A 17,469-nucleotide genomic window follows, 5' to 3' on the forward strand; every position below is an offset into this window, starting at 1 on the left:
CAGAGCTTTGGGTTCTTTGAATGCCATGATTTCTGGGCTGGCACAAGCCGGGAGGGAAAAGGAAGCACCTAAGTTGTCTCTGGAGATGAAGAAGACTGGATTGCATCGACTATGGTCAGTGTCACATCAGCTTGTGGGAATTTAAGGGACTTGAAGTTGGGACTGCAATTGCATAAATGCGTGTTTCAAGTGAGGGTAGCTGATAAATATGGTATGACACTGAACTCAATTGTAAAAGAGAGGGAGGGAGAGTTAATTGACACTTGAGCATGTTGAAAGACAATTTTTGCCCACAATTTAACATCCACTTAACCAGGGGTTGACGGAAGGACTAACATTGGAAACATTTTGATAGTCAAGTGTCTACAGTGTCTAAATTAAAAAGTCGAGGACCAATTGTAGAAAATCACGATAGTCGGAGGACCAATGCTGGAATTAACTCATTATATTTTTATTAGTTTAGATTTCATTGAAGTTTTAAAACATTACTTTTATTTTCAAAAAACATTACTTTTTAAATGGAAAATGGTATTTTCCCCTTGTGAATTTTCCCTCTTATTTCTCCCACTCTGATGTGGCTTCTCGTCATTATTGGATGCTCATGAATTGACCTACTATTAATTAAAAATAAAGATAATTACATTAATCTTTTTAAATTATTACAGCAAATGATAAAATATTATTTTTACTACGAAAAAAAAAAAATTGTTCACTACTTTTTAAATCTTGATTATACTAGAACAACCAATGTATGTTCTTAAAAAAGAACTAAAAGTAGAGTGACACCTATAAATCTAAGACCAATTCAAAAATGAAATAAACTATTATTAGAATATCAAATATTTTATTTGTGAAATCAAATAATTTGTGTTTTTATAATGTTCCAAATAAAGTATGTTTGGTTAATAATAATATTATTATTATTATTATTATTTTTTTAAAAGAGTCATGTTCCACTTAATTACCTTTTCGAAAAGTGTTGTTGTACTACTTTAATTTAATGAGGATTAAATTTCGTTTACTTATTAAATTTTATTTACTTATTTCCTCATTACCAATCTTGTGTTACTTGTCAATATTAAAACTATTTGTCTTTGATCATTTAGTTGAGGTGCATGGAACATATATTATGTGTTTTAATATTCATATATTATCATTATATTACTTCAAAATTTGCTGTAAGAAAGAGAGTGAATGGGGGGATTTCATTGCATTTTGTAAGATCCATGATCAACAATATTAATAAATTTTATAGTGAAAATAAAATCAAACCAGTGTTAGATAAATAATATTTTGATCTTTTATAATATTTTAATTTTCTTATTGTAAAATTAATTGAATGATATCTTCAATTATGTTTTTATTAGTTTAGTTTTCATTACCGATTAATAATCGGTGCCTAGGCGCTAGGCGCCCGGCCGCTGCGGCGAAAAAGGCCGAAATCGACCTTCGCACCCGGCCGGCTAGCCGCCTAGCCTGCCTAGCCGACTGAACCGGCAGTTTAATTTTTTTTTTTTTTTTTTTTTTTACGTTTTAATTGCGAAAAGTTTGGGAAGACATAACTTTTGACTCGGTTGTCCGTTTTGGATAAATTTTTTTCAAATCGCGTATTTTTTCGAGATCTATCCACCTCAAAATGTCGAAGGCGGTTTGGTCCACTAATTTCTCAAAAATATGCTTCTTTAGCTTTTATGTATTTAGATGGTTTAAACCACTTTTGTAAATAGTTACTTGAGGAATAACTATGAAAATCTTATGTTTTATTAATAAATTTTAAAAAATTTTAATTTTTAATTTTATTTTTAATTAAAAAATAAAAAAATTAAAATAAAATTAAAATAAAAAAATCAACGCCTAGGCGCCCCCTAACGTTTTTTGCAACATTGATTATTAGTGCTATACAAAAATGATAAAATTTTGATTATATATTCAATAAGAATACGTGAAGCATGAGCTTTATTTTCAACTATTAAAAAATGACATATAGTCTTTACATGATATGATATAGGGGTGACAAGAAAAATTGACACTATCTTAAAATATGATCTTGACTTCAAATATAGAAATCCTATGATGTTTCACCTTAAATATTAATAAATTGCTTTATTATTCTTCTAGGTTTTTACCCCGTCCTTAAGAGCCTTGTCCTCATCCTCAAGAGCCTTGCCTTCATCTTTAAGAGCTTTGCCCTCGTCTTTAAGAGCTTTTCCCTCGTCTTTAAGAGCTTTGCCCCCGTCCTTACCCTCTTCCTTAAGAGCCGAGCTCTCAGCCTTAAGAGCCAAGCCCTCGTCCTTACCAGCCAAACCCTCTTCCTTAAGAGCCGAGCCCTCGTCCTTATCCTCGGCCTTAAGAGCCTTGCTGCCCTCGTCCTTATTCTCGTCCTTAAGAACCTTATCCTTGTCCTTAAGAAGCTTATCCTCATCATTAAGAATCTTGTCCTCGTCCTTAAATGACTTGTCCTCGCTCTTAAGTGTCTCCTTGTCCCTTGCCGCATCAGCCGCGACAGCGAGGACAAATATGCACACCAAAAACACTGCAACAAACTTCTGGGCAGCCGCCATTATTGTTTATTGTTTATCTTTATCGTTTATCGTTTATCGTTTATCGTTTATTGTTTGGTGTGTTTATTGTGTGTATATATGGGCAATGGTATTTATAGTTAAAGCAAAGGGTTAGTTGTGGTGTTGCGTTGTTTTAGGCCGGATAGGATAGGATGCTTTAATTTAATTTAATTTAATTTGCGTATAGTACTTTTCATCGGATTTATCACAAATTAAATCAATAATTAAATGTGGATCTGGCCTGGTCTTCCTTAAATTAATTCATTGGTCTTCGTTAATTCATTGCTTTACTGCTTCTTCCTCTTCCACTCAATTCAATAATCTCTCCCTCATCAGATCACCTTAGCTTCCTCTCCACCGCAGCTCCACAGCTTCCTCAGTTCAATATATATTTATTTATTTATTTAAATTTTACTAAGTTTTATTATATTTGAATTTAAATAATTATAATTAATTAAATTAAATTCAAATATAATAATTGAATCTTCAAAGTGGATATAATGTTCATTTTGGATAAACTCTTCCTATTCATCCTAAATAATTATTTATTTATTGAATATAATAAATATTAACGGAGTTTGTTGTATGGTGGAAGTTACATTTTCTTTTCAAAAGGTTGAACCCCAACCTTAAAGGCCCCCCACACCCCGGTCCAACAGAGCATCTGGGAGAATGTAAATCATGGTAACTCAATTGAACATGAACCACTTTGAACAGATACTACAATGTAATAGAGTCAGTAGCATTCAAAAAAAAAAAAAAAAAAATTGAACATGAACCACAGAGGCTAGACCTTTGCTCACGTGGAAGTTACATTTTCTCGACTATAAATAGAGCTCTCATTTCCAAGGACGGATCCAGAATTCTTCGATCGTGGGGGCAAAATATTAAAAACTAATGAGATATTTTGATATCTTACAGCCTGAATTTCGGGATCTTGTATCTTCTCTCAATGTCTGAGGACCACTGGTGACCCTTCATGAATTCTCGAACCTCCTCAGTGCCGAGGAGTTCATCGCCAGCAGTGGAGGACCGTCGCAGGCAGCTTTTTTTGTCCAGAAAACCGGGCAGCAGCAGCGCGACAGAGGTAGCTCGTCGCACGGTGGTAGACGTGGCTCCGGGCAGTCTCACGGCGGTAGTAGCGGTCATCGCGAGAATGGCGGTGGTCGTGGTCGTGGTGGTAGGAACAGCAATCGCCAATCGAAGTGTCAAATTTGTGGAAACTTCGGGCACACGGCACATACGTGTTACAAACGGTATGAAGGATCCACAGGCTAATATGGTTTATCATGGAGCTCCTTCAGATTCTTCACCGGACTCTCATACTTGGTTCCCAAACACGGGTGCAACGAATCATGCGACTTCGAATATAGCGGCACTCTCTATCTCGGACGAATATAATGGTAATGACACACTCCGTGTAGGTGATGGTACATGTTTGCCTATTAGTCATATTAGTCATGCATCTTTTCATACCCCCTCTAGGTCGTTTTATTTGTCTAATATACTTCATGTTCCCACTTTATCTACCTCTTTATTATCGGTTCAAAAATTTGCAACTGATAATAAAGTATTCTTTGAGTTTCACCCATCCTTTTTTGTCGTGAAGGACATAACACCAAGGAGATTCTTCTTCGGGGCAGTAGTTTTGGTGGGTTATTGTAACACCCCACTTTTTTGAAACTTAATTAACAGACTAAACCTTTAAAGATAAACTAAAGCAGCGGAATAAACTTACTAAACAACTTAATAGAGGTGTCACCGCCACAATCACCCTTCACGATGATTGCACAGGCTAAGGATAAATCAAACTAAACATTAAAGTCTACTAACATCCATCAAACTAGGGGATGAGACCCCGGTGTCCAGCACCATCAAAACAAGGGTAGTCAACTACAAATCTCAAAAAGTAATAACATCAAGAGTTTAGACTACAACTAGTTATCTATGCTAATCTAGTCTAACTTGTACTCTCTCACAAACTGGGTCCACCTGAAAGGGGTTAAGAAACAACAAGTAGAAAACAAACGCGTTAGCATGAAGCTAAGTATAACGCCACTCAACCCTGTAAAGTACTACAATATATACTTTTGGAAAACATTTGTTCTCAAACTTAGATCAAGCAAACTCAATCACTCAGCAACCACTAATCATGCTCAATAAGGTTTCTATATACTTACAACCTAATTATCAAATAGGCATGCTTTCACAACTATTTAGCTCATCAATAAATTCATACTATCACATACTTATCTTGTCGATAATCTTAAATCATCATACATCCCAGTAATCCATCTCATGCTAACACTTAACTCAATAAGCAATCTTGTGCTATCATATAATCTCTAAACCATCTCATGCTATTATACACTCATCATGCAATCTCGAGCAATAATATACTCAACATGCAATCTAGTGCAATCATATACTCAATATACAATCAATCATATACTCATTATGCAATCTCGTGCAATCATATACTCAATATGCAATCTAGTGCAATCATATACTCATTATGCAATCTCGTGCAATCATATACTCAATATACAATATAGTGCAATCATATACTCGTTATGCGATCTCGTGCAATCATACTCATAATGCAATCTAGTGCAATCATATACTCATTATGCAATCTCGTGCAATTATATACTCAATATGCAATCCAGTGCAATCTCGTGCAATTATACTCATTATGCAATCTAGTGCAATCATATACTCATTATTCAATCTCGTGCAATCATACTCATTATGCAATCATATACTTAATATGCAATCTAGTGCAATCTCATACTCATTATGCAATCATACTCATTATGCAATCTCATACAATCATATACTCAATATGCAATCTAGTGCAATCTCATGCTCATTATGCAATCTCGTGAAATCATACTCATTATGCAATCTCATGCGATCATATACTCAATATGCTAGTGCAATCTCATACTCATTATGAAATCTCGTGCAATCATACTCATTATGCAATCTCGTGCAATCATACTTGATCATGCAATAAAAATGAACATGATGCTTTAATATAAGTATAGATAGATATACATATACACTCATTTGTAAAAATAATATTTTTCCGTGGAGGTTTCTTAGAGCCACAATGACTCGCTTTGCTCTTCTTTTCTAGAGTCTCAATGGCTCGCTTTCTTTAGAGCCGCAATGACTCGCTTTCTTTAGAGTCGCAATGACTCGCTTTCTTTATACTCGTGGGCAAGGTAGGACCTTCACACTCATGAATGAACCTATACATGCTCGACAATCTAGCTGGCTTAATACTCTACTCGCCCACAGAACCACTCTCTTGGTTCTTAATCTTTCTTTCTCTGTGGAATCAGGTATGGTACTTTTAGTGTGCACACCCCCTAACCAGGATTCCAAACCCGACGGGAAGTCTCCAACCTCGTAACTCGGGAATATCGACCTCGTTACATGTTGAGTCTGTCGGCTCGCAATGTCCATTACTGTTTTGTCGGTTCTATCCGATCTTATCTCTTTTCTTCCGAAAGGACATATTACTAACGGTCCTCCAAAATATCGTTTTCCTCACAATATATATATATATATATATATATATATATATATATATATATATATATATATATATATATATATATATATATATATATATATATTATGCAACTTCTTTCTCATGCAACAACTTTATTCATGCAAACTTATGCACAATGCTTCTCAACAACTTCTCTTTTCTTACAAATTGGAAATCAAATATCATGTGACTTCTCAATGCAACTAGATAATGATTTTCCAAAATAAATATAGATTTTTTAAAATAGTACTTAGGCTCACATTGGCCACTTATGCACTTTTAAAAACATGGTATGCTCAAATATGCACTTTACTGTAAAGTAAGCTTCAAAACTTCTTTCACTGTGAACTCTCAACAATTTCATAAACATGCTTATAAATCATAACTTAGCTAATCTTCTTTGGCAAACATTTAGCAAGTATTCAACATGTACTTGAACTCAAAATACTCAACATAATCTCATTTACTGTAATCTAGCATTCAAGAAGAACATGCTCTGTACACTTCAACATTTAATATTCTTGGCAAAATTCTCAATAAATCATAATAGACGTTTTAGGCATGCTTTTCTAGCAAAACTTAACAAATAGAGTCCATGCTTCATACTCTTATCAATCAAACCATTAACATGCTCTTCAATTAAATAACTAAGTCTGATGCTTCTCATTTCTATTCACTGTAAACTCATAAAACAGTACTTCTTAAGCAATAAATCTCAAAGCTCAGCAAAACTCTTCAGTAGATGCTAGCAAGTAATTTCACATGCTTCTAAATCAAATAAAAAGTAATTAACATGTTTCTCAAATCATAAGATATAATCTGATGCTTATTTCACTTCACTGGAATGCTTCACATGCCAAAATTATCAACACAGCACACATACTCTTCACAAAAACATATATAAATTATGTTTCACAATTCCAAAATCAACGAACCGAATTTCCACGAGTGTGTTATAACGAGCCCGAGTCCCCAAGCCTCAAGGGCCCACGAGTCCCAGTCTGAACAACGCGTAGCTGAGCCTCAAAGGGCCCGGCCAGTAACTTTTTGGCCTGGCGGGGCTTGGTGACGAGGCTTGAGAAGCCCCACCACTCAGCCCCGCTAAGCCACGAAGCCTGGCAACGGACCTTACCATGGTCCGTTTCCATAGTCCACCACTCAACGGGGCTGGCCAACAGACCTTGCCAGGGGGTTATACCTTTGTTGCCTCTTCTTCTTGTTCTTCTTCCTTGTGTGGATCTCAGTCTCCACTTTACTCATACACCACTCCTTCACCACCTAGACAGCTCAAACAACAACATAAGCCCAGCCTAACAAACCTCATAGATTGAAAGCTAAGAGAGAAGGGAACCTTAGGATAGAAAATGAATAGAGGAGATGAAGGCTAACACTTACTGTATTTCTTTCTTTTATTTGGCAGACAAGAGCTTAGGGGAAACAAGGAAGAAATCAGGAGAACACAATGAAGCTAAAGAGGCATTTTATAGAGTCCAAAACACTAGGAGAAATGCCCATGATTGGAAGAGGGCAAAAGGGTAATTTAGCTTAGCTTGCAAAAATATCAAGCAAAGAGATGTGGCGTCTAGTGGTTCACCAAGCTTCATGGACCAAGGTTTAGAATCATGGTTTAAAATAGTTTTTGTGTCAAAATGCATTTTTCCAAAAATACTTTCTAGACAACCACTTAGTTTAGGTTCCTCAAATTTCTCTCGGTTTCACTCAGATTGACTTTTGGATCAAAAACTTGGTATGCAATGTACCCAAAAATTTAGGATTTTAGATTTAAATTAAGTCCCGGTGTTGAATTTATTCAAAAATGGCTCAAAATAATTTATTCAAACACTGATTTTATCACAAAAATTTTTATAGAGTGAAAAATGCTATTTTGGAATTTCTTAAAACCGAATTTATAAAATTAAATTTTGGGTTGTCACAGTTATACACACTACCAATTCCTAGTTCGTCACCTTCCGCGTTTCTTTCAGCTCATGCGTTTCCTTCTGTCTGGCATGATCGTTTGGGCCATCCACACCATTGTGTCCTTAATCGTGTTCTTCCATTTTGTTCGGTTATTGGGTCTAATAGTGCTATTCGCTGTAGTTCTAGTCTATGTAATGCGTGTCAAATTGGTAAATCTGCTCTTTTTCCATTACCACGTATTGATACTTCTAGTTCCAACATTCTTGATTTAGTGTATATTGATATTTGGGGTCCAGTTCCTCTCTTATCTTCTGATGGTTATAGATACTTTGTTCTCTTTGTTGATGATTTATCTCGGTTTATTTGGTATTTTCCCATGATACAGAAATCTGATCTCTATGATATCTTTGAGAAGTTTTGTGTTCTTGTTGAAAGACTCTTTAATCATAAAATCAAATCTATCCAATCTGATTTAGGTGCCAAGTGCAAAAAGTTGCATTCATCTCTCACAAAATTAGGGATCTATCATAGACACTCGTGTGTCTATACTCACGAACAAAATGACCGTGTAGAGCGAAAACATAGACATATTGTCGAAACTAGTCTCACTCTCATGGCTCGTGCGTCTGTTCCATCTAGGTTTTGAGATTTTGCATTTGAAACTGCGGTTTATTTAATTAACAGAATGCCATCTGCTATTTTAGATAAATCCAGTCCTCATTCTCTATTGCATAAATCCCCTCCTTCATATTCTTTTCTTCGTGTCTTTGGTTGTCTGTATTATCCACATCTTCGTCCCTATAATCGTCACAAAATGTCTTATAGGTCCTCTCTATGTGTCTTTCTTTGTCATCCGGAGTCTTTTAGGGGGTATAGATGTATGGACTCATAGACTAATAAGGTGTTCGTGTGCAGACATGTCAGATTTGACGAAGTTATTTTTCCCTTTGCTACTAAAATTTTTGTGCAGAAAATTTCAGATTCCCATGATAAACCGTGGGTTGCATCTATTCTTCATCCCATGGTGACCACTCACGCTACTCATACTCAGTCGAATCAGCACAACCAACTGCACCAGTTTAGACCGAACAAACCAGCATTACACTGCCAGCAGCGCCTATTGAAGTCGAGACAGCGCAGCAAGCTGTCTCGGTGGCTGCTCGTCCGCGTGGGCGGCCACGGGGCCGGTCGACTCAGCCGAATGTCCGCACCCATGACATGGAAACACGAAGCCAGTCTCGCGCACCTCTTACGGTTTTTGTAACACCCCTAATTTTTAATACATTTAAAAGCTTTTATAAATAACGCAATCTATCGTTAAACATCCAAACAGAGCATAAACTACTCGTGAGAGTCGGGGTCCTATGCCACACCTAGGTTTGAGAACCTAGGTGCACAGGCTAAACTAACCAATACATAAAATCCATAAGTTCAAAACACAAGCCAAGGCACGCAGGCCATCATCAGCACCAGTACTAACTAAACTAAGGCTACAAGTCCAACTAGCGCGCTCCTTGGCTATTGATCATCACCTGAAAAACATGTCTTAGCAACCGTCAACAAATAATGCTGAGTAACCCACTCCCACATGTTAAGTACAATAAATATAAATATAGGAGATCATTTTGAAACTGGAATACATATATGGTAGGGAATATCCCGACCGACATAGCTTTACCCCGACCGATGTGCCTTTGTCCTTTTCTTCTTGTCTTTGCAGGTAACAGGTCGGGCGTCTTGTGAAGAACTCGGTCGGGGTCCGACCGGGTGTGGCCCAAGCAGCAGTGTCGACCACCGAGCGCTAGCCCTTTGGCGAGAGAGCTGACGAAGGACACGTGGCGGCTCCTTGCGACGACAGACAGGGCACCCGGGAGGATGACACGTGGTGGCTACGTGGAGAGCATGCCGGACGGCCGGATTTGTGTCTCCGGCGCAGCGGCTATAAATACCCACAGTAGCTACAGTGTGAGGGACTTTTGGACGATCGATAGGTTGTTGTTAGAGATTCCCGACCGCAGTCAGTCGATACTCAGAGCAACCAAGTAGATTGTACTTAGGGCCTTCACCGGGATCAATAAAGATATTTACTTGCTTTAATTGATCTCGTATTTGTTTAATTATTGCTTACGTGATAATTAGCAGTATCAATATATAATCCTGAGCAACTCTAACTTTAAAACCAGGATCAAGACTCGAGACACCATCAATAAGGCAACATTTCAAATATTATAGAGATACTAGCATGCATCCTACGTTTGCAAGGCATAATAGACAAGTAAGCTCATAAATAGCAATTAAAGGCAACAATGGGACCCAATGACAATCAATTAGCAAGTAATCATCAAAGCACACAATCCATCTTCCAACCTTATACCAAGTTCCAACCTTTACTCCTCTCCATCCTTATATCAGTTCCAACCTGTACCTCCAGGCCACCCTTATATCGCCTCCTTTATTCCTCCGGAGCACGCATACCCCACACTGAAACCACCAACAATTCCACTAACATGGTAGCATAGAAGTGCCATTCGCATGATTCGTGCCTATAGCACTATAATCAAGGGGTCAGCACATATAACTCTGACATGGCACCACGGCGCTTATACCCTGACCCAAGCCTTTAGCCAGCAAGTCTAAGGAGTGGTTCATGCCTTTAGCACGATAATCGAGCACTCGTTGTGCTATCCGCCAACAATTCATTTCCACCAATCACAATCTCATTATCATCGATCTCAACCATCATTGCACAATGATCACAATACCCATCATCATTCAATGGTATAATCAACAATAACAATCAAGGTACAATAACAAACGACACATGCTACATACAAATTCCTAGAACGGTACTCAAAACATCGTACGAGACTCATAAACATCAAACGGGGTACAACGGGACACGGGGAAACGACAAACGGGAAAAAACAGCTCACTGCACCACCACATTCTAGCGGGTGGAGGACCACCCGTCGGTGGGCAGCCAAGTTTCCAACGGGTGCCCGGCGGGCAGTCGACTGCCCACCGGCTGCCCGCTAGAATCGGGCAGTCAGGGCCGCGGGTATGTGGCGGGGGTTCGCTCCCCCCACCTACCCCCCACTGGTACGAAGGTAAATATTCGGTTCGGTGTTCATTCGTGGAACCCAAAACCATGTCCAAACACATTCCAACACGTATCAATAACAACACGGATTCGATTAACAAAGATTGAACCAAGAATCATTCCAATTACATTCTAACACGATTCCTAAACATGTCAAGACTCGACATCAATCACATAACGGTTCAGGAGCATCCGAAACCCCAAGAACATCAAGAAATCTATATGCAAAGCCCTAAAGACAAGTCCTAGACTAGAATCAACACCCGAGCATGCATAAACCCACCCAGGAATACCAAGAACATCACAACACGAGATTCATGATATAAACCCTAGGGACGAGCTCTAGACATAATTAAATACAAGATCAAACCAATAACCACATAGGGCCATCAAGAATAGCAATAATTCACCATATAAACCTAGAGACAAGGTCTAACAAGATATACATACAAAATCACACATTCAATCAACCAACGGAGCCAATCAATAAAAAATAGCAAGGAAAATAGGTTTTCTAAGACATGGATTACCTCTTAGCCCTTAATCAAATTCCCTTGGCTACTAAGGTTCTTCTCTAAGATCTCCTCCCAATTGATTCTTCCTAGGCTCGGTAGGGGAAATTCCTTTGCTAGATTACCTAAGGGAATATTTTGGGTGGCAGAGCTATTCGTGGTAGGGTTTCTAAATGCTTTCTAATCCCCTATATATAGATTCAGGAATCCTAACTAGAATCGGAATAGTAAGGCCCACTTTCCCTATTTCCGACGGGATTGAAGTTGTGCTAGGGATAAGGGTCCATGGTCTATTGTGAACCATATCAATTAATTAAAGGAATTCTAGTCTAATTAAATCCTTTTTAATTATATATTAACGGAATTAATTCCATAATTAATCCGGATTTGGAGGCCGTAACACGGGGTGTTACAGTTTTGACAACTTAGGTTTGCACCACTGATCCAACTTGTTACACACATGCTGTCAAACACTAGAATGGTGCCAGGCCATGGATGAGGAATTTAATGCTTTATTGCAGAATCAGACATGGTGTCTAGTTCTGTCTAAACCTGATCAAAATGTGATTGGATGTAAATGGGTTTTTCGAACCAAGAGAAAAGCGGATGGTTCAATTGAGAGATATAAAGCCAAGTTGGTAGCAAATGGATTTAATAAGGTTCCTGGTCAAGACTTTTTTGACACGTTCAGTCCAGTTGTAAAACCAACCACAATCAGGTTACTTCTTTCTTTAGCTATATCTTCTGGTTGGACTGTGAGACAACTAGATGTTCGTAATGATTTTCTTAATGGTAATTTGACTGAAACTGTTTACATGCGGCAACCACCTGTATATATTGATGTTCAATTTCCTAATCATGTCTGCTTGTTGAAGAGATCATTGTATGGGTTGAAACAGACCCCAAGAGCTTGGTTTAACCGTCTTCACGCATTTTTATTATCTGTTGGATTTGAGGCATCGAAAACAGATGTGTCACTATTTTATTACTCCCAGAATTCTACTTATGTTTATCTTCTTGTCTATGTTGATGACATTCTGGTGATGGGCAGTGATCCGAATCTTGTGAGTTATTTATTGTCAAAATTATCTACTACTTTCAAGATTAGGGATCTTGGTGAACCAGGTTTCTTTCTTGGCAATGAAACCATTAAATGTAGTGATGTAATTCTTTTATCTCAACAACGGTATATGCTGGATATTTTGAAACGTGCTAGTATGACTAATTGCAAACCTCTATCCACTCTAATACCTGTTTCGAAATCTCTTGCTAACTCTACAGATTTATATGATGATCCTACGCAATATCGAAGTCTGACTGGAGCTCTTCAGTATCTTACTATCACTAGACCAGATTTATCCTTTGCAGTCAATCAACTTTGTCAACACATGCATGCTCTTACGGTCACTCATTGGGAACAAGCCAAGTGTGTATTGAGGTATGTCAAAGGGACTCTATCTTATGGTTTACGTATCCGAAAATCTGAATCCATAGAATTGCATGCCTTCTCTGACTCAGACTTGGCTGGCTGCCCTGAGGATCGTAAGTCAACCAGTGGTTATGCTATTTTTCTTGGGTCAAATCTTATGCCTTGGGTATGCAAGAAGCAAAGAACTGTTGCAAGATCCTCTACGAAGGACGGAGGCTGAATACAAGGGGTTAGCTAATGTTTGTGCTGAAGTGATCTAGGTTCTCTCCCTCTTACGTGAGATTGGCATCACTCAGATTTCAGTTCCAAAGCTGTGGTGTGATAATCTTGGTGCTACATATCTGTGTGTTAATGCTATTTTTCATGCTCGCACTAAACATGTTGAAATTGACTATCATTTTATGAGAGATAAAGTTGCCAAGGAGAGATTGAAGTCAACTTTATCTCTACCAAAGAGACATATTTACACAGTTTTAGCATGTCCTAGGTTTTCTTTTCTTGAGACAAGCTACAAGTCACATTTGTACAGGTCCTAGGTTTTCTTTTCTTGAGACAAGCTACAGGTCACATTTGTACATAGGTCTTAGGTTTTCTTTTCTTGAGTCAAGCTACAGGTCACATTTGTACATAGGTCTTGTATATATACCTAGGTCTTTGTACTCTTGGTTCACTCTGTTAATACAATTCAAAAATGAAATAAACTATTATTAGAATATCAAATATTTTATTTGTGAAATCAAGTATGTTTGGTTATTAATAATAATAATAATAATAATAATAATAATAATATTAACATTTTTTGAAAGAGTCATGTTTCACCAACCCTTTCAAAAAGTGTTGTTGTACTATTTTAATTCAATGAGGATTAAATTCGTTTACTTATTAAATTTTATTTACTTATTTCCTCATTACCAATTTGTGTTACTTGTCAATATTAAAAATATTTGTCTTTGATCATTTAGTTGATGTGCATGGAACATATATTATGTGTTTTAATATTCATATATTATCATTATATTACTTCAAAATTTGCTGTAATTAAGAAAGAGAGTGAATGGGGGGATTTCATTGCATTTTGTAAGATCCATGATCAACAATATTAATACATTTTATAGTGAAAATAAAATCAAACCAGTGTTAGATAAATAATATTTTGATCTTTTATAATATTTTACTTTTCTTATTGTAAAATTAATTGAATGATATCTTCACTTATGTTTTTATTAGTTTAGATTTCATTGAAGTTTTTAAACATACTTTTTAAATTATTAGCAAGGTTGCAAAAATCGCATCTAGGCACCGATTATTTCGGTGCCTAGGCGCTAGGCCGCCGCGAAGGCCAAAATCGGCCTCCGCAACCGGCCAACTAAGCGGTCTAGGCGACAGTTTTTTTTTTTTTTTTTTTTTTTTTTTTTTTGCGTTTTAATTGCGAAAAGTTCGAGAAGACATAACTTTTGACTCGGTTGTTCGTTTTGGACAAATTTTTTCGAGATATATCCACCGCATGCCGAAGACGGTTTGGTCCACTAATTTCTCAAAAAAATGCTTCTTTAACTCTTAATTTTAGTTTTTTATGTATTTAAATAGTTTAAATAGTTTCTGAGAAATAACTATGGAAATCTTATGTTTTATTACTAAATTTTAAAAAATTTTAATTTTTAATTTTATTTTTAATTAAAAAAATTAAAAATAAAATAAAATTAAAAAATCAGACGCCAAGGCGCCCCCTAGGGAGCGCCTAATGTTTTTTGCAACATTGATTATTAGTGCTATACAAAAATGATAAAATTTTGATTATATATTCAATAAGAATACGTGAAGCATGAGCTTTATTTTCAACTATAAAGAAATGACATATAGTCTTTACATGATATGATATAGGGGTGACAAGAAAAATTGACACTATCTTAAAATATGATCTTGACTTCAAATATAGAAATCCTATGATGTTTCACCTTAAATATTAATAGATTGCTTTATTATTCTTCTAGGTTTTTACCCCGTCCTTAAGAGCCTTGTCCTCATCCTCAAGAGCCTTGCCTTCATCTTTAAGAGCTTTGCCCTCGTCTTTAAGAGCTTTTCCCTCGTCTTTAAGAGCCTTGCCCCCGTCCTTACCCTCTTCCTTAAGAGCCGAGCTCTCAGCCTTAAGAGCCAAGCCCTCATCCTTACCAGCCAAACCCTCTTCCTTAAGAGCCGAGCCCTCGTCCTTACCCTCGGCCTTAAGAGCCGAGCTGCCCTCGTCCTTATTCTCGTCCTTAAGAACCTTATCCTTGTCCTTCGTCCTTAAGAACCTTATCCTTGTCCTTAAGAAGCTTATCCTCATCATTAAGAATCTTGTCCTCGTCCTTAAATGACTTGTCCTCGCTCTTAAGTGTCTCCTTGTCCCTTGCCGCGACAGCGAGGACAAATATGCACACCAGAAACACTGCAACAAACTTCTGGGCAGCCGCCATTATTGTTTATTGTTTATCTTTATCGTTTATCGTTTATTGTTTGGTGTGTTTATTGTGTGTATATATGGGCAATGGTATTTATAGTTAAAGCTAAGGGTTAGTTGTGGTGTTGCGTTGTTTTAGGCCGGATAGGATAGGATGCTTTAATTTAATTTAATTTAATTTGCGTATAGTACTTTTCATCGGATTTATCACAAATTAAATCAATAATTAAATGTGGATCTGGCCTGGTCTTCCTTAAATTAATTCATTGGTCTTCGTTAATTCATTGCTTTACTGCTTCTTCCTCTTCCACTCAATTCAATAATCTCTCCCTCATCAGATCACCTTAGCTTCCTCTCCACCGCAGCTCCACAGCTTCCTCAGTTCAATATATATTTATTTATTTATTTATATTTTACTAAGTTTTATTATATTTGAATTTAAATAATTATAATTAATTAAATTAAATTCAAATATAATATTGAATCTTCAAAGTGGATACAATGTTCATTTTGGATAAACTCTTACTATTCATCCTCAATAATTATTTATTTATTGAATATAATAAATATTAATGGAGTTTGTTGTAGGGTGGAAGTTACATTTTCTCGATTATAAATAGATCTCTCATTTTCAGGGACAGATCCTAAAATCTTAGGCGGTGGGGGCGAAATATTAAAAACTAATGAAATATTTTGAAAAGTACTACTTAGAGGTCGAGTAATAAATATTGTTAATTAGGATGAAAATTAAAATATATCAAAATAAAATTTAAAAAAATATGTATATATAATTAATTAGGTAAAATAATTTGAATAGAAAGATATTATAAAACACTCATATCACTATTAATATTAAAAAATACTTGGAATTGATCTCGAGCCAACTGGATTGGTCTTTGGTTGGTTTTTTTTATCGCTGGGGCTGAAGTAATGGCTCTAGCTGGGTATTTTTTCCTCCTCTGACTTAGTGGTATTTGGTGGTAAATTATGAAATTTTATGAAGTTATAACTTGTGATTATTTTGTGGTGGAATGTTATACCTATTATATATTATAAAATCTATTTTGGCGTGAGTAAAACATATTTATGTATGAGAAATATATTTATATGGTTATAGCAATTGATATAGGATTTATATGCAAGTAAAAATGGCTATTGGTGAAAAATGTGTTTCGTACTAATAGTTGTTTCATACGTGTTATATGTTGATAGCAGAGTAATAAAAAATACAATGTTACAAATAAAAATTCTACAAAATATTAAATATAATTAATTAGATAAAATAGTTCGAATAGAAAACATATTATATATCACTAATATCACTATTAATATTAAATATATATATATATAATTATAAGTTCCACTATATAATATCATTTGCAGAATAATAAATTTAGATATGCAGTTGATGAACGTCATGTCCGGATAATTTAGACGCTAATGTTTATTTTGAAAAATACCTGATGGGTTTATAATTCTCAGAATGAGAAAAGAAATGAAAATTGCAACATGTATTTTTTTGAATTACAAAGGCTTATATGACTTGAAGGAGTAAGCAATTGACTGAGTTATTTCCTCCTGAAGTATGAGTATATGAATATGAAAAAATGCCATTATGTGTTCATTAAAGAATTGCTAATGGAGTTATCTATTTATTATCTCAATCGACGTTGATGGTTTAAACGATATTGAAATACATAAAGAGCTTAAAGATATTAGTTCATGCCTAAAGACGGAGACATTCAAGTTAATTTTATCTCCACAAAAGATCAACTTGCGGACATATTTAATTACTAAAATTTTATCTAGTCTTAGATTTTCGACATATTTACTAGAGTTTTACCTATTCTTAGATTTTCTTTTCTACAAGCTACAGGTTGCTAGTATACCATGTGTTTGAGGGATGAGTATTAGGACTCTTTTGTATTTGAATTACATTAATTACTGT

The 17,469-nt window shown here is 36.0% G+C and overlaps 1 protein-coding gene across 1 annotated transcript; it reads right to left on the reverse strand.

Annotated features, from left to right (window-relative positions):
• Positions 1–1,939: 1,939 nt before the first annotated feature.
• LOC109182683 lies at positions 1,940–15,574 on the reverse strand. The gene is made up of 2 exons (XM_019332835.1): positions 15,376–15,574; positions 1,940–2,390 (listed from the first exon to the last, which is right to left on the reverse strand). The coding sequence occupies exons 1-2, from the start codon at positions 15,535–15,537 to the stop codon at positions 2,115–2,117; spliced, it is 438 nt and encodes a 145-aa protein (XP_019188380.1). The 5' UTR covers positions 15,538–15,574; the 3' UTR covers positions 1,940–2,114.
• Positions 15,575–17,469: the final 1,895 nt, after the last annotated feature.

This window comes from Ipomoea nil, unplaced genomic scaffold, assembly GCF_001879475.1.
Source record: "Ipomoea nil cultivar Tokyo-kokei standard unplaced genomic scaffold, Asagao_1.1 scaffold1074, whole genome shotgun sequence".
Classification (NCBI taxonomy): Eukaryota; Viridiplantae; Streptophyta; class Magnoliopsida; order Solanales; family Convolvulaceae; genus Ipomoea; species Ipomoea nil.

What these genes read in the sequence shown, in the direction of transcription:
- LOC109182683 (XM_019332835.1), bottom strand. Translation starts at nt 15,537, where the DNA reads ATGGCGGCTGCCCAGAAGTTTGTTGCAGTGTTTCTGGTGTGCATATTT. An exon ending in TTCTTAAGGACAAGGATAAG is followed by an intron (nt 2,391 to 15,375) that starts GTTCTTAAGGAC and finishes GACAAGGATAAG; the next exon opens with GTTCTTAAGGACGAGAATAA.